A 25378-nucleotide genomic window follows, 5' to 3' on the forward strand; every position below is an offset into this window, starting at 1 on the left:
TGGATTTTTCATATCTCTGTGCCTTTTCAGCTTTCGAAATGAGTTAAGTTTAAGGTGACTGGGAAGCTCAAAATGTTAAAAGGACACTGCCATGTCCGATACGTTCCCCACCTTAAAGGCGACGCTGGCTTAACCATTTCGAGAACCAGTTTTTGAGCTCAGCACAAATTAGGAATCTCTTTATCCGTTCAAACTACTTTTTAGTAAGAGTTCATTTCTCCGGCCTCAACGTTCTGCTATATTAATGATCAGCAAGAAGGCATATATCGTTCAAAGCTGAGTATCGCTTATCTCACCACACTTTCAGTGAAGATATCAAGTACCAGTCCACAAGTGGAGGAAGTACATAAAAAAAATACGATACGGTCTTTTTAGTTCAAACGCCTAATGAAAGAAATAAATAAATAAATGTAGGGCACGAGAGCCTCCGAAGAGATGTATGGCCGACCTTCTCTTCCAATTTGCGTCGTGGTCCTTTTAATTTTCCTTAAAAATTGGCGGAACGGGTCCTACGTGTTTTAAGCACGAGCTAAAGTTGACATAGTCATAACGCCATATTCATAACCATATTTTTACTTATCCATATCAAATTGGCATCAGTTATTGGTGCCTTAACCTAAAAATCGTGGAGATTTCATAAAAATTAGAAAACGCAAAAAATTACATATACCACAAAAAAAAGTCTTAGTCAAAACGTAGGTTATGGATATGGCGAAAAACCAAAAACCAATTGGTTGGCTATGATATGGTTATGGTATGGCACCATTAATCGATTACATTGATTTCCATAAGGTTGGTTCGATCAGCTGTTTTATCTGGTTATGGATAAGTCACCACTAATTGGTCCTTAAAGTTGACATAGTCATAACGCCATAGTCATAACCATATTTTTACTTATCCATATCAAATTGGCATCAGTTATTGGTGCCTTAACCTAAAAATCATGAAAATTTCATAAAAATGGAGAGCGCAAAAAATTACAAACATATACCACATAAAATAAGTCTCTTAATCAAAACGTATCCAAAACAATAAATAAAATCTACAAAAAGTTAATAAATTCTCCAACTCAAAAACCAATTGATTGGCTAGGATATGGTTATAGGGCTGATCACATTCACGACGGCGGTGTAGCCGCCACATCTGTCATATTATTTTTACACGTGATCTTATGCGTTTCGTTATTTTCAGCGCGACAGGGCTGCACGACAATCAATCACGAAAGACGTTGTAGCCAGATTAAACCTAATTCTATTTTCGGGAAGCGACAGTAAGTGGCGTCCTTTTTATTTTGTCAATAAGAACGAAGGTAGAAGTAAATAACAGATAATAAGAGCTAAAATCATTATTTTGGGCGTTTTTTTTTAATATAATTAACATTTTTTCTAAATTTTTCGCGACTGTTTGCTGTTTGGTGGCTGCCGCTTTCAAAATAATGAAGAAGCCAATGCTTCGAAATGGCTACGGTTGTCTCAAGCTTTGCTTTATTGTGGTTGTGATCTGTAGACGCCGTGTTGAATGTGATCAGCCCTTATGGCTTTAGCGTTATGGTATGGTCCCATTAATCGATTACATTTATTTCCATAAGGTTGGTTCGATCAGCTGTTTTATCTGGTTATGGTTAAGCCACCATTAATTGGCCCTTAAAAGTCTCATACCTTAATGGAGCCATACCATAACGCTAGCGCCATAACCCAAGATCTTCGGTGTGGTAGGTGGACCACACCACGACTGCCGCCTGACGAAAAAGCATGAATTTGAAAAAAATTCAACTTTTTGTTCAGTAAGTCTGCAGAAATCTCTTTTATTATTTATTTTAGGCATGGCGGAACGATACAAGGTGGCAGCATGGTGACATACCTACAAAAAAAAAAAAAATAAATAAATGTAAGGCGCGATAACCTCCGAAGAGATCTAAGGCCGAGCTTCTCTTCCAATTTGCGTCGTGCTCCTCTTGATTTTTCCCTACAAATTGGCCGGACGGGTCCTACATGTTTTATGCCGACTCCGAACGGCATCTGCAAGGCAGATGAGTTTTCACTGAGAGCTTTTCATGGCAGAAATACAATCGGAGCGCTTGCCAGACACTGCCGAGGGGCGACCCCGCTTAGAAAAATTTTCTTCTAATTGAAAAATCTTATTTCTAAAATTTTGATGTTGCTTTGCCCGGGAGTTGAACCCAGGGCATACGGTGTGATAGGCGGAGCACGCTACCATCACACCACGGAGGCCGCCACCTACCTACAAACATATATAAAAATTTGATGTACTTTGTTTTTGTAAATTCGATGGACAAATGTCAAAATCGTACTGCGCCGGAAGTTGATGTATCAAATCAAATAAAAAAAGTTTAGGGGAATATTTTGAATAAGGTGCCACGATTTTCCAACTTTTTTTTTCGAGGGGTGGCGGGGGTCCTAAAAGTCACAAAATTATCATCCGCAACTGTAGGAAACTCTTAGTTTATGAAATATAAGCTTTTTAATTTCCAAATTTAGTAAAATTTCAACTTAAGTCCTGTTATGGATACGCATTTTCAGTGGAAGCAGTAAGGAAGGCGGTCGGCATGATGTGGTGGTGCACAGTGGCTAGTCATTGTCGGCTGGGGCGGGTCCTTGCCAACCTTACTGTTCCTGCGCCATAAACAGAAAAAAAGTCATATCATGCCTTTAAAAAAAACTGACAAAAGCGCGGAACTAATTCAAAACGCTCAAATGGACTAAAACAACATCCGGCCGAACCGGATGTCACGGACAGACCGTTACAACATTCAAAAATTTTTATTAAAAAAAAAACCGCAAAAAAAAGTTTCCGAACCGGACATGGCCGGTTACTAACGCTGAAAATTAAAAGGAAACAAAAAAGGCCGAATATACATAGGGGCGCCGCGGGTGGTGTTGCGACGCCCGGTACATTATCCCACCCTCAAAAACCATGGCCACCGTCGCACCTAAAATTCCGGTGGCCCCTTACCTGTATGCCTACATGCCTTCTAAGTCAATTCGAATGCCAGCATTCCCATTATAATTACAACTTTATTTATAATTCATCATAAAAAAACTGAAATATAATTAAGTATGTCTATGTGTTTTAATCTTCGCAAGCTTCCAGCTCATAAGGCAATACAATCTGTTTTTTTTTTATTTACTTTCGTGAAGTCTAAGTTAGAATTTTGGTTGGCTTACATCACTATTTTATAAATTCATTAATGTATATAGGTTGGCACCTATCGGTATAATAGATTTATTATAATAATGTGTTTGGTATCTTTGTTTCTAAATACCATCTTTAAATGCTATTCTATTTTGCGTACATAAATTCTGTTATCTGTCTAATAGCAAGTTTTGGTTAAGTTAACTTACTATTGATGTGTTTATGTACATAGAGCAGCCTATTTAACTTATTGGGTAGGTAGGGATTAGTAAGATTTTTGAATCTGCACATCCGTGCATTTCTTTACATATGAATTGATTTCCTTATCTCTGCCAACAATGTACCCAACAAAAAAACATCTAGTTCATGAACTACGGTACATGCATGTCTGTAGGTAGGTATGTTAAAAGTGAAGGAATCAAAATATATGCAGAAAAAAGAAATGGATATTCACTGGTAGGAGTGATTAACCATACCAAAAAAATATATATATATATATTTCTTTATTCGTTTGGGTGAAACGTGCTTGAATCAAGGTAATATTCATTTTCGTATTAAATTCAAGAATGATTGCACGAACAGTTAGGGTATTTATACAATTTAAATGTATGCATATATGCATGTGTACTAAAAACTAGAAAATTATTGTACATATAAGATGTCATGAAATCAAATGATATACTAGACAAATGCTAAATACAATATTGGATAAGTTTTGATCTAGTGCTAAGTAGGGATGGTTGCATTAGTATAACAAATAAGTCACTAATTCACAAGTGAAACCGAAACAATATTGCGATTTAGTTTTTCTGTAACTTACAAAATTTATGATCAAATTTTCCAAATGGCATTGAATGGCCTATGCGTGTATATGTATCCTATCTTAAATTAGTCTTACTGAATGCTATGTTATTTCAATTGTAGGCAGTAAAAGTTAATAAATACGTGTATAAGATTTAGGTATGTGTTCGTGTTAATTATAAAATATTTTATGATTGTCCAGAATCAAAAAAAAGAAGTTGCAGGGAAAATGTTTCAACATTGGCATAATTGGTGCTTGCAAAGGGTTGCACGTACGTACATACAAATAAACCATAATAGCATACGTTTAAAAGCTGATCGCATTATTATATAATTTGGTTGGATTTATACATTGAAAATATATTACGATTTAGCGAAGTTTGTCGCCTTGACATGACAGTCCATTTTCTGGCAGATAATTCCAATGGTCTCTTTTAAATTGGCTTATACTGGTACAAAAGCATAGTAGTATATAGTTATGATAGGTACATCTGCGAGTAAAAAAAAGTAGCAAATTGGTTTGCAAGTTGCAGCAATTAATATTCTATTTCCATTTCCCTCAATTGTAAAACCGGATTTACTGATTTAAACAACAACGACTGTCAACCAATTTCGAAACCGTTTTGGAGAGCGATGTAGTCTAATTTAAGACGAGTTCCAGGTTATATATATAATTTTGGTCCATACAACAATGAGAATTTTGCTTTGGAAATGATAAAAATTGCGTATCATTTTTGCTGCAATTTTATTGCTCGCAGGTGTATGTACGACATCCTACATTATACAAGCCTCTACACATTAAAATCTAATCTACTGTTCAAAACAATTTAACTAACTTTTTAACGCGGTAAAATATGTCGGCTACAAAATCAAAACATTTACAAGTGAATTATCAAAATTTTGTACATAGTTTTGGCTGCTTTAGCTATATGACCATTTCATATAGGGTGGTGCGTATGCTTTGGTTATTCCTCAGCGACCTGGTGCCGGTGGCGAACCTTCTTTTGTTTTGTTAAAAAAACTTGTAGAGCTAATTATAACTTCACTCGCGCGAAGGCAAAATATAAAGGAACGGACTCACCCAGTATGTGGTTCAGGTTGCGGTGGCCGGCGTTGGTGGTTGTTTCACTCTGGTCCGAGGTGATCGAGCTAACCTGGTGGCAATAAAATTCCGTGTAGACCTTTACTATCTGCATGACTGGGTGCTAATTCTGCCGTTCGTTGTATTACGCTTCAGCGTGCTGCTGGCCCTGGAGGCGGAATTGGTGTCGGACGTTTTTCCGGAGGTGGTATGGTACTTCGTACACGTAGAGAAAGGGGTTTATCTTCGGATTGCAATGGTTCTCGTCACCATTTAGCGCAGTGCCGTCCAAGTCGGAATCACTATAACTTTCCTCGCTAGGAGTGACTGTGAAACGCCGACTTACTGCATCACTTGACGTTTTGTATAGCTTATTACCACCTGATTGCTCCTCTAGCAGTTGGGCTAAGGCACCGGCCTGCAATTCCTCGTCGCAGTCTTTTGGTTCTTCCCCAATGCCGCTTGAATAGTTGCACAGCCGGCTAGGGTGTTTGGCGATCAGCTAAATATACGTGGGGATGTGCAGTTGAGGCAGAAATAGTGCTGATAAGGCAGTTGGCGCCTTGCTGGTGAAGTTGTGTTCACGGATGTTATACGATCCGTTTTTCTTTTTTTCTTTTTCGGCCCGCCTTAAAATTTTGCTGCCGCCAACATCACAATTCTCCGGAAACTCATGGCTTTTTTTCCTAGTGATGGCCGGTCTGTTTTTTTCTTGTCTTTTTCGATACTTTTTATCGCCACTTTCGCCCCATCCCCAGTCACTAGGTGTGTCTGCGCGAATACACTCCCAAGTGGACCGTAACCGTATACCATAACAGCAGACCGTAACAGTCCTGCACTTAAAATTCGGGTCGCACATGTCGATAGCGGTATCAAAAGACGCGTATTTGCGTCAAGATTCAGAATCCGAAAGCAGAAACTATATTTTTTATCTCGTTTAAAAGTTATTCGCGGAAAACACATCGGTACTATTGTCGCTTTTTCGTTGTTGCAATTAAACAAACGAAAAGAAATGAAACTGGTGAATAGTAGCTATCATCCGGTGGCAAAATCCTGAGCCAGATAAATAATTTTACATGTAAATGCAACAACAACGATTTGAGCCAGATAAATCCAGATAGAAGTCTGGTTCAATTTGTGAGCCAGATAATTTGTTAATTACTTCTTTTTAGGTTGGCAACGCGGCCTTTAATATACCTACTTTTTCAAAAATAGATGTCGCCGCTTAGCCTTTCGCCGTATGAGTTAAATGAAAAACAGCGGCGGTGTTAACTTAAAATTTTGAATAAATTCAAAAAAAGAAAATTCTAATTAGTTTGAAAATATTTAAACTCAAAAATAAACAAAAATAAATTTTTAAAAATAAAATAAATATTTGGCTTATTACCAAACTTCCTATCACATTTCACGTGTGCGAAAATTTCACGACACCTGCTTCTTAAGTCTCTCAATATCCAGAGCATTCCCGTGAGAATTGAGCGTGAGCCGGAGCTGTAAAACTCACTGAAAGACGGCAAGTGTTACCAGCTCAGCAACAATATATTTTTATCTTGGTAGAAGATTATAAGGTGGTGGCACGTCGACATAAATGCAAACAAACCTACACTATCAATGTATTTTGACTTAAGTTGAAATTATACTAAATTTGGAAATTAAAAAGCTTATATTTCATAAACTAAGAGTTTCCTAGAGCTGCGGATGATAATTTTGTGACTTTTACGACCCCCTCTTCCCCTACAAATCAACAAAAGTTTGAAAATCGTGGCACCTTATATAAAATCCAACTCAAAGTTTATAATCAGCTGTCCCATGCTGCCACCTTGTATCGTTCCGCCATGATTTTAGGTATTATCAAAAAATCCCACAAAACGGCAAAAATACCTCAATTTGGCATCACATATCGGGGAAAAGAAAATTTATTGCCAGCAATTTATATCTGTGTATGAACTCATAGTGTACCTATACCAAGTGTGTCAACTAAGCGATAAACGTCAAAACTACAAACAGCTTCGCTCACCTGATGCAAATCTCAGGTCTAGAGTTGCATTTTTGGTACGTAAGAGTACTTCAAGCTGAGTTGCATTTAATAGTTAAATAAAACTTTGTAGTATTTACAGATGTAATAGTTGCATATATTTCCGCGGAAATAAGAATACTAGATTTGTAGCCTGCAACAATGCGGAAACATACGGAAAGCAAAATTTATTTAAATTAGAGTCAAAATATAAAGCGCCACACGTGTAACATGGAAAATTTTCACTTCTAAGGCTGTTTACACAAATGCCCAAGGGCAAAATTATATAAAACGCTTTGGTCAATTCAAAAGCATATATGACACTACTTTATTTTTGCTTGGATTTCAAGCTAAAAAAACTAACGAAACTTTATCGGAACTTCAAAACACAAAAAAAATTTCTATCATGAAAAAGCGAGGCCACTATTCCCCCATAATTAGCGAGTTTGTCATGTTTTTGTTTATGTTTAACATTTTATTTTTACATTAACATTTTTAACAATAAAACAATGCAAATAACACGCGCAAATTATTTCTTTCTCTAATGCTTCACTTTTTTCACAAGAAACTTGATTCTAATTGTGTTTTTATGCACCAAATTTTCAAACTAAAAAAAAATACTTTCATTTGTCTGAAAAAAATAAAGAAAAAACGGCCGAATGTCAAAAAACCTATCGAAAAACAAACTGGCTCGTTTGTTTTTAATGAAAGGTTGTATTTTTCTTGTATTTCGTTAGTTTTTTTAAATATAGTTTAGCGTAGGCACGCAACCAAAGCATTTATGTAAATTTTTCGATACTTCGCCCGACAGATTAATTAATGAATGCAACACAACCAAAGCGTCTGTTTAAATCTGCCTTAATTTGCAAACAAATCAAACTACTATATGACGCTACTTTATTTTCTATGTATTTTTCTTTTTTTTTCTCTTATATTTTTTGTCGAGGGAACCAATAAGGTTTCAATACTTGTGAAAGTATGTGAACTATATTTGAAAAAACTAAGGAAATACAATAAAAAATTCAACGTAGTTCATTAAAAACAAACAAGCCAGTTTGTATTTTGATAGGGTTTTTTGACATTAGGCAGTTTTTTCTTTATTTTTTCTGACAAATGAAAATTTTGTTTTTAGTTTCAAAATTTTGTGCATAAAAACACAATTAAATTCAAAGTGTAAATTGTGTGTGCAAATGAGTTTTCAATAAGTGTACATTTTTCAGTTTTCATAGTGAACTTGGGTACAGAAATTCAAATTAAAAAGTTTTTCACAATAATTTGAAAAAATCTACGTTTTCTCTGCTTTTTACAATTAAAGGAGTAACCCTCCGTAATAAATTAAACTTTTAATGAAAATCAATAACTCTGAACTGAACACTTTTCGCCATGATATAAAATTAAAATGCTGTGGAACAGGAGCAACACTTTTGTGACTACATAAACCCTGTTTCAATCTTTTACGTCTCTGCACAGAACCCTAATTGACCTTTTTCAACCGAAACAACAATGGCAACCCAGATCTTCCCATTATGTCCACTTAAAAGGCTCCATTACTGATACTTAGCATAGGCTTGACTTGGCTTGCGAACTGTCACTTACAGTTCTGTTAAATTAACATTGCATGTTTCTGATTACTCAAAACTTAACTTGACTTAGAAGTCTGTTGAATTTTGATTTTCTATGTAAGTTCTAAGTGACGTTTACATTTTGAGATGCCATTTGTTTGTTTCCATTTCATTTTGACATTTTGTCATACAAATTGACATTTATTTAAAAATAAATTTCAACGCTGATTATGATGCCAGATTTTATGCGCCAAGTGGAGTATAATCGTGGCTAAGTTGCCAAGTTTACGCCAAGTCAAGTCAAGTCTATGCTAAGTATCAGTAATGGGGGCTTAAGCCGGAGTCATTGGTGCCGTATGTCGTATCGCTGTATCCGTATCCCTAACGTAATCAGCTGTTTATCGTTACGACGGTAAACCAAAACCCAATTGGTTGGCTACGATACGGTTACGACCTTACCGGCACCAATAATCGATTGCATTGATTCTCATAAGGTTGGTCGAATCAGCTGTTAAAAGGTTACCGATACGGGAACCGATAAAGCACCAATGTCTCCAGCTTTAAGCGAGTGCCTGTCAGAAAGAAGTCAACACACTTTTACTTGTACACTATGTATGAACTCAGCTATTGTGATTGATTACTTGATTCACTGCACGTAAGAAGCAGCATAGAAATTAATAAATTTTTATTTACCGCCTGGTGAATTTGCAGAATTTCGAACAAACTTCATATTTTAATAGTTACGACACTTTTAAACGGTAGTTACATACTTTGCAAAATGGTTGAGCGCATTGAAGATTTAAATTTACCAAATGCAGTAGTTGGACGCTTAATCAAAGATGCCCTACCCGAGGGCGCAAATGTGAGCAAAGAAGCGCGTGCGGCTATTGCACGCGCCGCATCTGTATTTGTCATATTTCTTACATCAACATCAACAACACTAGCGCGTAAACAAAATCATAAAACTATAACAGCTGCAAATATATTAGAAGCATTAAAACAATTGGAATTCGAAAATTTTATTGAGCCATTAAACTCTGATTTGGAGGCATATCGCAAGGTGATGAAAGACAAGAAGGATAAAGCGAAGACAAGCTCGTCAACAGCTGCCATAAGTGCGACTGTTAATGACGAGGAATTGGTAACAGAGAAGGCAATTTAAGTTATATAAAAGATATTTATTTATTAGATGCGGTAAATTACTGTTGCATACAAATTTTAAAGCTAATAAATGTATTAAACATGTTTCAGTGTGTAAATCAATACATAAGGGAAAATAAAAATTAACAACTTAAAACTATGCTATAGAAAGTTTTAAGTGTTCATATAAAATATTTTTCATTAGTTAAATATCCTGTCTGCGCGCCTCAGTTGATTACTTCAGATTCCAAATCTTGCCAAAATGGGTCGGAATAGTTATCTGAATCTTCCTCATCATGTGATAACGACTCTTCTGGGTCATCATCAATTTGCCATTCTTCGTCGCGCAGTCGTGACATCACTATAGACGTGTCTTGATCCTGCTTATCACCACTTCGTGTCAATGCGCTGATACCTTTTAACGCGCGACGATCGTTAGGCTCAATGCTGTAAAGGATAACAAAGTTTATACGAGCTTTTACTATATTTTTCTTAAAATTTTTGTACACACCTTAACGCAATCGTATAATATTCAAGAGCACCATCTAAGTCTTTAACGGTGCGTCTCAAATCACCCAACATACTGAAGTATGAGGGATTTGGAAAAGTCATTACTTGTTTTTTCAATATAGCGCTAGCCTCTTGAGTTTCACCATTCGCCTGACAAACATCAGCCATAAGCGCTACAGCGACAGTATGATGTTCATCAATTTCTAATGCTTTAGCCAAGAATTTTTTAGTGCTCTTCCTTGCGAGGGGGTTATTAGAGAGTAGAAGAACGCGAGCAAATAACTAAAAATATAAGCAAAATACGGAGTACGAACGAAGTAAGTTGTGAGGATTGATACGTAAACAGTTGGAAGCTTTTTATTTACATATGTTTACCAAGCTTAACGGCAATGAAAAAAATTGAGTATTAGAAATACCAAAGAACTGTGAGACTAATGTAAATCACTATGTTTCCCTCTGTTGTTAGGAAATGTATTTACACCTAAAATTTGATAATAAAACGAAGTCAAAATTATAGTACACTCACCACATAACTGCGTGGCGAATTGCGAAAATAACGTACAGCCAAAGCACATATCGCTTGCGCTTCATCACGTCGTTTCATGCCCACATAACAATGATATAAGCCTTTATAAACTTCAAATCGATAACTCGCTACACATTGTACAGCGCGAAAAAATGTAATTGCTTCAACACGTTGCTTCAATTGCAAACAGACGCGTCCACGCAACAGCTGAGCCTCAACATTACGTTCATCCAGTTCAATGGCTTTCTTTGCAAATGATATAGCTTTCTCAATCTGTCCGCTAGCATAAGCGCTCTGTGCAATAACAAACCAATGCGCAGAACTTAATTCCTTTAAATTGCCTAGTTGTGCTGCTAGTTTTTCTAGTTCCCCCAGTTTTTGATTATATTCATAAACAACAGCTATTGGCATGAGCGCATCTGTATGGTTTGGACTTATCATAAGCGCTGTTTCCAAATACTGTTGAGCTTGGGTATATCGCCCGTAATAGTAAAGAGATTTACCAATTAAAATGAGAAGATAAATATTTTGATGGAGTTTTGTGTTTTCATTGATTGATTGAAAAGTTTTCGACGCTTCCAAATGCTCGCGTCCATAAAGTTGAGCGTGTGCTTTTATCCAACTGCTTAGCCAATCGATATGCTTTGGTATGGCGCTTGCTGGAATATATGAAATTTATGTATATCACACACAAGTGAAATGAAAAAGTAGGAATTAACCATTCATCACCAAAGAATTGACTTCAATACCATCCACTCCCAACATCAGCAAAGCTTCAATGGCACCCAAAGCCATAGGACAATCACCTAGTACTTCTTTATACCCTGCTATTGCTTCACCATTATCAACATTTTGACCATATTGCCATAGCTGTGCCAGTAGCATATTCACTTTGGGTGTACGCATTTTACTTGGCAGGGTTTGCAGCGTGCTTATCGCTTTATTATCCTCTCCCATATCTTGATAGCATTTGGCAAGTCTAAAACGCGTCTCCAATTCACTAAATTGTTCTTGTGTAACTTCTAAACTAACAAGTTGTGCATTTTTAAAACGTAACATAATTTTCCGTAGTAGCAATGCTGCTTCAAACTGCTTCGCAGCTTGCCTATAGTTGCGTTCATAGTAAAGTGAATTGGCGCTAAATAACAGTACATTATACTCCATTTCAGGCGTGGATATAGTTCGATCATTTTGCAACAACGTTGTTAGCAAACTAGCGGCTGGAATTACGCAGGAATACAATTCATTGGTGTAGAGTTTCTTGATGTTGGCAAAAAGGACTGATTCCATTGTGGCTAATTGCACGGAAATGTTTGCGGTAAAATTTTTCCGCTAATTGATGGCCGGCAGTTGAAAAATTACTTTGTTGATATTTCTGATTGTAGTTTTTTTGTGTTTATATTGCATAAGAAAAACAATTGTATGCACAGCAAAACAAATTGCAAAATTTTTGTACATAATGCTTCTTCTTTCATTAGATGCAATTACAATAATTAAATTTATTTTTTTTGCTAATGCCGGACTTACATAAAACGATTCGCTGCGACAAGAGTTCAATGTATGACTCCAGCTATGTCCTGCTACACAAATTTTATGTAACGTAAAGCGAGGCGAAATGGATAATGATTTACAACAAGGCTCTATTTCCAATACACGTCCAAAAATATCTGGAAAGGTGTCAAAAGACGCATTTCGACAACAATAATTCGAAGGCGGAAAATAAATTTTAGCTCGTTCAAAAAATATTAACGAAAAACCGAAGAATGACCCCGGAGTGCTCCAAAACCGGGAATGGGATCCATAGTATTTTTGAGCAGAACACCTTTCTGCATTGGCAGCCTTATAAAAAATTACCCTGGGTGGGTCCAACACCGGTTTGTAGACCAAAACTATATCCGCGCCAAACCCTTATGTTAACAATTTTTATGTGGGTACAACAAAATAATCAAAATTATAAGCACCACATTAAAGCTTTCAATTTTATTTGCAAATATCTTTTGACATACCCAAAAAAATTTTACCTCCGCTTCCGGAATGCGTCTTTAACAATTTTTTTGTGGTTATAACAAAATAATCAAAATTACAACGACCACATGAAAGCTTTCAGTTTCCTTTGCAAATATCTTTTGACAGACCCAACAATTTTTTAACCGCAAAAAAATTTTCCCTCCGCTTCCGGAACGCGTCTTTAACAATTTTTTTTTGGGTATGACAAAATAATCAAAATTACAACGACCACATGAAAGCTTTCAGTTTCCTTTGCAAATATCTTTTGACAGACCCAACAATTTTTTACCGCTTCCGGAACGCGTCCTTTGATACCCCCTTGATGTTTTTGGACGTGTATTAAAAATGTTACGCTGTCGTATAAAATTACCGAAATTACCTACAGAAACCCGAAATATTTTCTTTAATTTCCATTACCTTAATTAAATAATCCCACATGAAGTTTTTTTTTTTTATATAAAAGATAATACTCTGGTAGCATCAAAATGGCAAGAAACTTCCAAGAGTCCCTAAAAGTGCCATGTTTTTCTCTCAAGTATAGTTTACAAAAATTTTATTCATAAATTTTGTCTTACAACTTGTTGTTGTTGTAACGCACTCCCCGAAGGTTTTTGGAGTGTTATCGATGTTGATGGTCCTTTTCCGGATGCAAATCCGGTATATTAAGATACAAGCCGGACTATCTCGGGAACTATTTAGTATTACTACATGAAACTTTCTAGGCCATACTGCCCTCGGCTGCTAGTGAAACAGAATTCGCCACGGGTTGGTGACGCTGACCCGCTTCCCATGATATAGTATTGATGCAATATTGTATGTATCCCTCAGCTGTACAATTGATTTTTGAAAACCAGGTAGTCATAATATAACATACGAATAGCGCGATTGCCATACTGACTAAATGAGCTGTGTATCAACCTGTCATATATAGCCATACCTCGAAACAAGGTTCATAAATTTTGTTTCGACGATATACAAATTTGATATATAACCCACACACATAGTTGAGCGTAGTGTATTAAACTCTAGTCAAATTTCTCTTTTAAAAATTTTCAGTTTTTTTTTTTTTTTAAGGTTTTTTGTACGGAAGCACTGGTTTTCCATTTTCTAGATGATTTGTTGATAAGGCACCAGCTGGCTTCTCTTTCATGTTCGACGGTAGTTTTATATATTCGACGCCATTGCTAAGCGAAAAAGGGCTGTGATTAAACAAGTAAAAATTAAAAAAAAAAATAAAATTATGCGCAGTCATAGTCACAATAAAATAGGTTTTAAATTTAGTTGGCTTTTTGACATTATTTTCTATGAGCTATCATTCCCCCTCGTATCAATTTTTCTGAAATATATGTAATGTGCAGATATTTACCTATACATATGTTCAGATTTTTATTTTTCAAAAGTTAAAAATTTTTGATTCAGTTTGGAGAAATCATAAAAAACAAAAAACCTACATTTTGGTGAGGTCTTTATTAAATATAATAACTTAATAAATGGGTATATAAATTCTGGATGTCATACCGAACGAAAAACAAAAATTCTGCGGACGAAAAGCGACTTTGGAGTGTGAATGAGGCACCGTGAGAACAAGCCAACTAGTTGTGCTTAGATTTTGTTTAACATTGCGGTTTTCACTTTTGGTCATGAAAAATCAAATACACAGCTTTGATTCTCAAAGGTCAAGATTTATTCAAACAAAATTGTCAATAAACATTACAACATTTATAACAAATCAAATAAACACTGAAATACAATTAATTCTTTAACAGGGTAAAACATATCAAACTAAATATATAATTAGGGCTTTTTAAATACCAAGAGCCCCGATAGAAAATCAAGCGCCATTCGCACTGATTCTAATATTTTAAGACAGTCATTTGAATTTTTTATTCCAATTGTTTTTAAATCATTCAATGTCAGAGTTGAAAACACGTCGAGATCGAGGATCTCTTCTCTTTTAAAAATTTCCCAATACTTTTGCATTCCAACACGAGTCAACAACTCATATATAGTGAGATTATGTATAGGTGATAGCTGATTCCATACCCAATCGAAAATGGACGGCATAGTAGCGCCATTATCTTCTTTCGCATCATTGAGAACTAGTTTTGGTGGTATGTGGCGACCTGTATCTTTACCAGTCCTTGGAGATCCACCCTTACTGGAAGTTGAAGATACACTAGCGTTCGAGGCAAAAGAAAATTTCGAATCACTTCTGAAAGCTCCTGAATCACATATAGAACGACGTCTACTAGTGTCACTTTGGGAGCTACAACTTGTCCAACCGCTATAGTTTGAATCATTACTAGATGAACCTGAGGCTATATCAAGGTTTGCAGAATTGAAGGAATTCCGTTTTACCTTCAACGAATTGATAGTTGATGCATATTTTGGAGATGATTTATCAGCTTTAATGAAACAATTACTTTCGTTACTCCCATAGTCACTAGCTGTGATTTTGTCATTACTCGCAATTTTTGATTTGGAATTTTTTGTAGAAGCAAATCTCGGGGAGAGCCTTTTGGCGTTAACGGTACTCTCAGACAAAGTATTTTTGGCTTGCGCCGACTTAATATATTTACTTGGATTCACATATTTCACAGAAGATATTATTCCACAAGGTGATAGAGCACAATTTTCCTTGGCTTCATGCGATTCAATCGTTTTCATAAAGGGTTTTAATGTATCATCGCTACTAATATTAAAAGTGAATGAGGTATTTTCAGACAGTGGTGTTAGAGGGGTGAGAGGGGATCTGGGATCTAGAAAAAAAATATTGTGTATTATTATGTATTTGATAGCAATGAAGATTTATAATATGTAATTATACCTCGATAAGCCCGACTAAATGGATGCATTGTATGTCAAAACAAATTTCGTGTTTATTTAGAAAAAGTTTGATACTAAATATTAATTCAGCTTTGTAGTACTTTCAACAAAAAATATATAAAAACTGTTAACGAAAAGCGTATACTAACAAAGGAACAACAACCATATGCATTGGAAAACAACCGCTACTGAGCTGGACATTATCAAGTAACACGAGAATGCAAACAAGCAAGAAAATTACTGTGAATGGTTTTTATGGTGCCTCTACAGATTTTATACTCCATGGCCCGTGTCGTGGTTCCGTGATCGAAAAAAATTTTTTAAATCCAAATAGTTCCAAGATAGTGAATAGGATAAGTGACATTAAATCCACAATTAACTATCATTTTTATAAATATTTGGACAGTTTCAAGTTTATAGTTTGAGAGAAAATGGTTTTCTATACATGATAGTATAGCATGCTGAGCCGTAGTTTTCAGATTAACTTATATTATTATTATTGACATTTATCTTTGATTCTTTTCTAAATATATACATATGTGAGAGCCAACAGTATGGCATATAGTGTTCAGTTTCGCCAAAGCATAGTCTTCCTTGTTATATTCTTTATTTATAATTACCTTCAAAGAAAAAATTATTTCTGAAATCTAATAACTGAAAAAAATATCAGTGATTCTATTTCGGAATGACATTGATTCCTAAAATTGGTTTTTGGCAAGTCTATAGCTGCGGTCGACTAGTAACAAGCGTCTAAAAATAGGAAGAGGGCTGTTGAACGACGCGTCTTGACCTCGGCAACAATAATCCGAGGGCGGAAAGGAAAATCAGGATATATTTCAAAGAAAAGTTGAAAACGTTCATTTGGTTGTAATTTTAAAGATTTTGTTGCACAAAGGTAAACTAAATGGACTTAATTTTGATCTTCAAACCGGATGTCCGGGGTCGTTTTTCGCCGTTTTTCGAAAATATTTTTTGAGACGAAAATTTTGTTTCCCTCTTCGGATATGGTACTGAGGTCAAGACGTATCTTTTGCCGTTTTGGATACGATTTAACGTCATACAGTGAGTTATTTATTGACCTCGGTAACAATTATCTGAGGTAAGGTGGTTAGGTTGAACTGCCCGGCCAATAAAGACCTCACACAGACTGAGCGTTTCATAGTGTTACCGAAATTTGTTTGACGACCAAACGGAAAACCCCCAATCAGGTGTCAGGACTTATGTCAAAGAATAGCCCCGTGCTCTCGGCAAATACCAGAAGTTTTCTGTGTCCTAGATCCGGCAATTCTGCCGCCCCTAATAACTGGACCCTTGACCTGGCGAGCGCAGGACACGAACAAAAAACATGCTTAACTGTATCTTCCCGCAGCTCGAAAATCTACACCTGTTACTGAGGAGGCCTAGCTTATAAGCATATGACCCCAGAAGGCAGTGTCCAGTTGGTATGCCCACGAAAGCCAAAAGTCTTCTCTATTCAAAGATATGACCTTCTTTGTGAGTCTAATATCGTAGACTGCTTTTGTCCACACGTACACAGTTGTTTACATCATATTTGCGCAAGTCCCCTTAAGTTTGTGATAGAAAGTTTGTATGAGGCGCTGATCGTTAGGTTGACATTGCTGACAATCAGACGATAGTCATATGATAGTCAGTATTCTTGTAGGGTAGTGTATCTATACTGGTCTGTGAGTTAATTGCAATGGCAATATCCTATTTTCTAAGAAAAATATTTTTCTAAACACAATAGTTTGTAATTACAGCAATTTCAATTAGGCTCTATAGGTAGTTGTAGCTTTTTTATAGCAAGGAAATTCACTTTGAATAAAAATCTGCTCAAGTAAGATAGAATTCAACCAAAACAATTTCAAGATTTTACCAATGCCGTGCAAATAGGCAGAGAGACTATTCTCAACCACTCGGGTCCTATATTTATATTCCGTTAAACACTGTTGCAGTATCAGCTGTAAAAAAAACGTAGTCCGATGGAGCCAGTCAATAAGAGTTTCTCCCAATGGAAATTTTTTTTTTGTGGCACAGATGAAGGAAAACATGGAAGGTGAATCAGGTGAATAGAAAAATCCTGAATCACCGTAGGACGATGCCATGGAAATTGACATATGTTATATAAATTCTCGGAATTATGAAGCTCCAACGAAATCGCCGATGGACCTATGCACTTTGATGTATTTAAATGGCTTAAACTCAAGTATCTGTTTTTGTTACATTATCGACAAAAAATATCCACAGCTTACTCTATTTGGTCAATGCACAATGTGTTCATTTACAAAATCTATTTTACAACAATAGCAAAAAGGGTAGTACAATTTTTACATATAGCAAGAAAGCAATAGATTGTCTTTGCGAAGTTTCATCCAAATTCGACTATATCTTCATGCCTTTTCAATCTAATATCTAATATTCTAATATATATTATAAATGGGAAAGTTTGGATGTTAAGATGTTTGGATGTTTGTCTTTGTGACTCAATAACGCAAGAACGGCTGGACCGATTTGGATGAAATTTTGCACACATATAGCCAATAGTCTAGAAGGATCTACTAGCTATATATTTTTCAAAAAGGGCGTGGTCCCCGCCCTCTAGGAACAGTTATAATTTAATTGTTATATTTTTTCGTCTTTGCGACTGAATCACGCCAGAATGGCTACACGGATTTTGATGAAATTTGGGACACAGACAGTAGTCTACTAGCGAAATTTTTTTCGAACATGGAAAGAGGGGTGGGGGTCCCATGACCCCTTCGAGAAATTATTTTTCATAATTTTTACACATTATAACTTTACGTATACTGGCCTTCACCAATATCACAGACTCAAGGGGTCAAATAAGTCGAGGGCTTACAAAGTAAGCAGTGACACTCTCCGCCCGCCCCCCTTTATGTTGTTGTTGTTGTAGCGATAAGGTTGCTCCCCGAAGGCTTTGGGGAGTGTTATCGATGTGATGGTCCTTTGCCGGATACAAATCCGGTACGCTCCGGTACCATAGCATCATTAAGGTGCTAGCCCGACCATCTCGGGAACGATTTATGTGGTCACATTAAACCTTCAGGCCATTCCCTCCCTCCCTACCCCCAAGTTCCATGAGGAGCTTGGGGTCGCCAGAGCCTCGTCTGTTAGTGAAACAGGATTCGCCGCGGATAGGTGAGGTTGACAATTGGGTTTGGAGAAGCTATATTTTGCGCTGGCAACCTGAAAGGTTGCGCTACACAGCCCCTTGAAACTGGTATTTTAGTCGCCTCTTACGACAGGCATGCCTACCGCGGGTATATTCTGATCCCCTAACCCGCTGGGGGCGCCCCCCTTTATCTCCCCCTCTGGTGTAAAATCCATAAATTGTTATAACTCAATCTAAATTTTCTCCTAAATCAATAGTTTTTGGTATCTGGTACATACAGAACGAGATCTAGACAATTTTGGAGGAACGATCAGTGGTCCTCTCCTCTACTCCCGCCATCCGCCCTCCATCAATTGTTTTTATTAGCACGCTTTTATTAGCTTTACCTGTATGTTTCTATCTAACTTTTTATTCGCTCCAATGCGCCTGCTGCCTTATTAACATGGTTTTACAATTAGCTTCACCTTATTTGTAATCCCGTAAGGGTCATATCGAGACCCTTCCGGGATCATTTCTGGATGGTTTTCGGGATCGGTCCGGGATTACGCCGGGGTAATTTCGGGCCTTTTTCGGGACTATTTCGGGATCATTTTGGGACCCTTCCGGGATCATTTCTGTATAGTTTACGGGATCCGTCCGGGATCCCGTCGGGGTTATTTTGGAACATTTTCGGGACTATTCCGGAATCATTTCGGGACTATTCCGCGATCATTTGGGGACCCTTCCGGCATCATTTCTGGATGGTTTTCGGGATCCGTGCGGGATCTCGTCGGGGTCATATGGGGACTTTTTCGGGATCATTTGGGGGCTCTTCCGGCATCATTTCTGGATGGTTTTCGGGATCCGTCCGGGATATCGTCGGGGTCATTTGGGGACTTTTTCGGGATCATTTGGGGGCTCTTCCGGCATCATTTCTGGATGGTTTTCGGGATCCATCCGGGATCCCGTCGGGGTCATTTCGGGACTTTTTCGCGACTAATACGGGATCATTTGGGAACCCTTTCGGCATCATTTCTGGATGGTTTTCAGGATCCGTCCGGGATCCCGTCGGGGTCATTTCGGGACTTTTTCGCGACTAATACGGGATCATTTGGGAACCCTTTCGGCATCATTTCTGGATGGTTTTCGGGATCCGTCCGGGATCCCATTAGGGTAATTTCGGGACTATTAGGGGATCATTTGGGAACCTTTCCGGCATCATTTCTGGATAATTTTCGGGATCCGTCCGGGATGCCGACGAGGTCATTTCGGCACTATTTCGGGATCATTTGTGATACCTACCGGCATCATTTCTGGATGGTTTTTGGGATTCGTCCGGGATCCCGTCGTGGTCCTTTCGGGACTTTTTTTCGACTAATACGGGATCATTTGCGGACCCTTTCGGCATCATTTCTGGATAGTTGTCGGGATCCCGTCACGGTCATTTCGGGACTATTCGGGGATCATTTGAGGACCTTTCCGGCATCATTTCTGTATTGTTTTCGGAATCCTTTCGGGATCCCGTCAGGGTCATTTTGGGACTTTTTCGGGGCTAATACGGGATCATTTGGGGATCCTCTAGGGGTCGTTTCGTGACTTTTTCTGTTTTATTTCGGGATCATTTGGGGACCCTTTCGGCATAATTTCTTGATGGTTTGCCGGATCCATCAGGGTCATTTCGGGACCATTTTGGGATCATTTGGGGACCCTTCCGATATCATTTCTGGATCCGTCCGGGATGCCGTAGGAGCCATTTCGGGATTTTTTGTTACTTTTCCGGGATAGTTTTTGGACCCTTCCGGGATCATTTCTGGATCTGTGCGGGATCCCATCTGGGTCATTTCCGGACTATTTCGGGATCATTTTGGGATCCTTCCGGAATCATTTCTGTATGGTTTTCGCGATCCGTCGTTGATTCCCTCGGAGCCATTTCGGAACCTTTTCTGGAGTATGTCGGGGTCATTTGGGGACTTTTTCGGGATCATTTGGGGCTCTTCCGGCATCATTTCTGGATGGTTTTCGGGATCCGTGCGGGATCTCGTCGGGGTCATTTGGGGACTTTTTCGGGATCATTTGGGGGCTCTTCCGGCATCATTTCTGTATGGTTTTTGGGATCCGTCCGGGATATCGTCGGGGTCATTTGGGGACTTTTTCGGGATCATTTGGGGGCTCTTCCGGCATCATTACTGGATGGTTTTCGGGATTCGTCCGGGATCCCATCAGGGTAATTTCGGGACTATTAGGGGATCATTTGTGGACCTTTCCGGCATCATTTCTGGATAATTTTCGGTATCCGTCCGGGATGCCGACGAGGTCATTTCGGGATCATTTGGGATACCTACCGACATCATTTCTGGATGGTTTTTGGGATTCGTCCGGGATCCCGTCGGGGTCATTTCGGGACTTTTTCTCGACTAATACGGTATCATTTGCGGACCCTTTCGGCATAATTTCTGGATAGTTGTCGGGATCCGTTCGGGATCCCATCACGGTCATTTCGGAACTATTAGGGGATCATTTGTGGACCTTTCCGGCATCATTTCTGGATAGGTTTTGAAATCCTTTCGGGATCCCGTCAGGGTCATTTCGGGGCTTTTTCGGGATCATTTAAGGATGGCTTTCAGGGTTCGTCCGGGAACCCGTCAGGGTAATTTCTGGACTTTTCCGAGACTATTTCGGGATCATTTTGGGACCTTCCCAAGATCATTTCTGGATGGATTTCGGGATTTGTCCGGGATGCCCTCAGGGTCATTTTGGGACTATTAGGTGAGCATTTGAGGACCGTTCCGGCATCACTTCTGGATGGTTTTCGGTATCCGTTCAGATTCCCGTCGGAGTAATTGTGGGACTTTTTCGGGATCATTGGGGTCCCTTCCAACATCATTTCTGGATGGTTTTTGGGATTCGTCCGGCATCCCGTCGGCGTCATTTCGGGACTTTTTCCCGACTAATACGGGATCATTTGCGGGCCCTTTCGGTATCATTTCTGGATAGTCGTCGGGATCCGTTCGGGATCCCGTCAGGGTCTTTTCGGAACTATTAGGAGATCATTTGAGGACCTTTCCGGCATCATTTCTGGTTAGTTTTCGGGATCCTTTCCGGGTCCCATCAGGGTCATTTCGGGACTTTTTCGACATCATTTAAGATTGGTTTTCAGGATTCGTCCGGGATCCGTCAGGGTAATTTCTGGACTTTTCCCAGACTATTTCGGGATAATTTTGGGACCCTCCCAAGATCATTTCTGGATGGATTTCGGGATCTGTCCGGGATGCCGTCAGGGTAATTTTGGGACTATTAGGTGATCATTTGAGGACCTTTTCGGCATCACTTCTGGATGGTTTTCGGTATCCGCTCAGGATCCCGTCGGAATTATTGCGGGACTTTTTCGTGATCATTTGGTGTCCCTTCCGGCATCATTTCTGGATGGTTTTTGGGATTCGTCCGGCATCCCGTCGGGTTCATTTCGGGACTTTTTCTCGACTAATACGGGATCATTTGCGGGCCCTTTCGGCATCAGTTCTAGATAGCTGTCGGGATCCGTTCGGGATCCCGTCAGGATCTTTTCGGAACTATTAGGTGATCATTTGAGGACATTTCCGGCATCATTTCTGGATAGTTTTCGGGATCCTTTCGGGGTCCAGTCAGGGTCATTTCGGGAGTTTTTCGGGATCATTTAGAGATGGCTTTCAGGATTCGTCCGGGAACCCGTCAGGGTAATTTTTGAACTTTTCCGAGACTATTTCGGGATAATTTTGGGACCTTCCCAAGATCATTTCTGGATGGATTTTGGGATCAGTCCGGGATGCCGTCAGGGTCATTTTGGTATTAGGTGATCATTTGAGGACCTTTCCGGCATCACTTCTGGATGTTTTTCGGTATCCGATCAGGATCCCCTCGGAATCATTGCGGGACTTTTTCGGGATCATTTGGGGTCCCTCCCAAGATCATTTCTGGATGGATTTCTGGATCCGTCCGGGATGCCGTAGGAGCCATTTCAGGATTTTTTGTTACTTTTCCGGGATAGTTTTTGCACCCTTCCGGGATCATTTCTAGATCTGTGCGGGATCCCATCTGGGTCAATTCCGGACTATTTCGGGATCATTTTGGAATCCTTCCGGAATCATTTCTGTATGGTTTTCGCGATCCATCGTGGATCCCCTCGGAGCCATTTCGGAACTTTTTCTGGAGTTAGTCGGGATAATTTAGGGACCCTTCCCGGATATTTTCTGGATGGTTTTTGAGATCCGCCCGGGAGCCCGTCAGGGTCATTTCGGAACCTTTTCGGGATCATTTTGGAACACCTTCAGGGATCATTTCTCTGTGGTTCTCTGGATACGTCTAGAATCGTGTCGCTCTCATTTCGGGTTTTTTTTTGGGACTATTCGGGGAACTTTTGGAGACCATTTCGGGGCATTTCTGGATGGTTTTCGGGATCCGTCCGCGATAGCGTTGGGGTCATTTCGTAGCTTTTTCTGGATAATTTCGGGATCATTTGGGATCCTATCAGGTTATCAGCTCATTTAGTTCTTTTTTTTACTCAATTACAAAAATAAAATGCATTAGACAGAAAACAAAATTTTAAACAGATAATAAGCAGGCTAACGCGAATAGCCCATATATTTAAAATTTTCCTTGCGGACGGGGCCGCGGGTAAAGGCTAGTATATTATAAATGGCAAAGTTTGGATGTTTGGATGTTTAGATGTTTGGATGTTTGGGTGTTTGGATGTTTGTCCAGACGTTTGTCTTTGTAACTCAATCACGCAAGAACGGCTGGACCGATTTGGATGAAATTTTGCACACGTATAGCCAATAGTCTAGAAAGATCTACTAGCTATATATTTTTCAAAAGGGGCGTGGTCTCCGCCCCTAGGAACAGTTATAATTTAATTATTATATTTTTTCGTCTTTGCGACTGAATCACGCCAGAATGGCTGCACGGATTTTGATGAAATTTGGGACACAGACAGTAGTCTACTAGCGAAATTTTTTTCGAACATGGAAAGAGGGGTAGGGGTCCCACGACCCATTCGAACAAATACTTTTTAATAATTTTTACACATTATAACTTTACGTATACTGGCCTTCACCAATATCACAGACCCAAGGGGTCAAATAAGTCGAGGGCTTACAAAGTAAGCAATGACACCCTCCGCCCGCCCCCCTTTATCTCCCCCTCTGGTGTAAAATCTATAAATTGTTATAACTCAATATAAATTTTCTCCTAAATCAATAGTTTTTGGTATCTGGTACATACAGATCGAGATCTAGATAATTTTGGAGGAACTATCAGTGGTCCTCTCCTCTACTCCCGCCATCCGCCCTCCATCAATTGTTTTTATTAGCACGCTTTTATTAGCTTTACCTGTATGTTTCTATGTAACTTTTTATTCGCTCCAATGCCCCTGATGCCTTATTAACATGGTTTTATAATTAGCTTCACCTTATTTGTAATCCCGTAAGGTTCATATCGAGACCCTTCCGGGATCATTTCTGGATGGTTTTCGGGATCGGCCCGGGATTACGCCGGGGTAATTTCGGGATCATTTTGGGACCCTTCCGGGATCATTTCTGTATAGTTTTCGGGATCCGTCCGGGATCCCGTCGGGGTTATTTTGGCACATTTTCGGGACTATTCCGGAATCATTTCGGGACTATTTCGCAATCATTTGGGGACCCTTTCGGCATCATTTCTGGATGGTTTTCGGGATCCGTCAGCGATCCCGTCAGGGTCATTTCGGGACAATTTCGGCATAATTTGGGATACCTACCTGCATCATTTCTGGATGGTTTTCGGTATCCGTCCGGGATCCCGTCGGGGTCATTTCGGGACCATTTGGGGACCCTTCCGGCATCATTTCTGGATGGTTTTCGGGATCCGTCCGGGATCCTGTCGGGGTCATTTTGGGACTTTTGCGGGATCATTTGGGGTCTCTTCCGCCATCATTTCTGGATGGTTTTCGGGATCCGTCCGGGATCCCGTCGACGTCATTTCGGGACTATTTCGGCATCATTTGGGGTACCTGCCGGCATCATTTCTAGATGGTTTTTGGGATCCGTCCGGGATCCCGTCAGGGTCATTTCGCAACTTTTTCTCGACTAATACAGGATCATTTGGGGAACCTTTCGGCATCATTTCTGGATGGTTTACGGGATCCGTCCGGGATCCCGTCGGCGTCATTTCGAGACTATTGGGTGATCTTTGGAGACCTTTCCGGCATCATTTCTGGATGGTTTTCGGTATTCGTTCGGGATCCCATCGGGGTCATTTTGGGACTTTTTCGGTATGATTTGGGGTCCCTTTTGGCATCATTTATGGATGGCTTTCGGGATTCGTCCGGGATCACGTCGGGGTCATTTCATGACTTTTCCGATATCATTTGGGGTACCTTCCGGCATCATTTCCAGATGGTTTTCGGGATCCGTCCGGGATCTCGTCGGGGTCATTTCGGGACTTTTTCGGGATTATTTGGGGTCCCTTCCGGCATCATTTCTGCATGGTTTTCGTGATCCGTCTGGGATCCCGTCGGGGTCATTTCAGGGCTTTTTCGGTATCATTTGGAGACCCTATCGCCACCATTTCTGGATGGTTTTCGGGATCCGTCCGGGATCTCGTCAGGGTCGTTTCGGGACTATTTGGGGATCAT

The 25378-nt window shown here is 39.2% G+C and overlaps 3 protein-coding genes across 3 annotated transcripts; 1 reads left to right on the top strand and 2 right to left on the bottom strand.

The window, feature by feature from the left end:
- The first annotated feature begins 9113 nt into the window (after positions 1-9113).
- On the top strand, positions 9114-9856 carry Chrac-14 (DNA polymerase epsilon subunit 3 Chrac-14). Its single transcript, XM_067780824.1, has 2 exons — positions 9114-9266; positions 9323-9856. Exons 1-2 carry the CDS (start codon positions 9160-9162, stop codon positions 9771-9773), a joined length of 558 nt encoding a protein of 185 aa, XP_067636925.1. The 5' UTR covers positions 9114-9159; the 3' UTR covers positions 9774-9856.
- Positions 9775-12254, bottom strand: APC7 (anaphase-promoting complex subunit 7). Its single transcript, XM_067780823.1, has 4 exons — positions 11507-12254; positions 10788-11446; positions 10263-10543; positions 9775-10198 (listed from the first exon to the last, which is right to left on the bottom strand). The coding sequence occupies exons 1-4, from the start codon at positions 12075-12077 to the stop codon at positions 9979-9981; spliced, it is 1731 nt and encodes a 576-aa protein (XP_067636924.1). The 5' UTR covers positions 12078-12254; the 3' UTR covers positions 9775-9978.
- Positions 12255-14455: 2201 nt separating this feature from the next.
- Positions 14456-15782, bottom strand: gnu (giant nuclei). Its single transcript, XM_067778698.1, has 2 exons — positions 15622-15782; positions 14456-15553 (listed from the first exon to the last, which is right to left on the bottom strand). The coding sequence occupies exons 1-2, from the start codon at positions 15647-15649 to the stop codon at positions 14589-14591; spliced, it is 993 nt and encodes a 330-aa protein (XP_067634799.1). The 5' UTR covers positions 15650-15782; the 3' UTR covers positions 14456-14588.
- Between the last annotated feature and the right edge of the window lie 9596 nt (positions 15783-25378).

Source organism: Eurosta solidaginis, chromosome 4 (genome assembly GCF_040869045.1).
Source record: "Eurosta solidaginis isolate ZX-2024a chromosome 4, ASM4086904v1, whole genome shotgun sequence".
NCBI classification, from domain to species: Eukaryota; Metazoa; Arthropoda; class Insecta; order Diptera; family Tephritidae; genus Eurosta; species Eurosta solidaginis.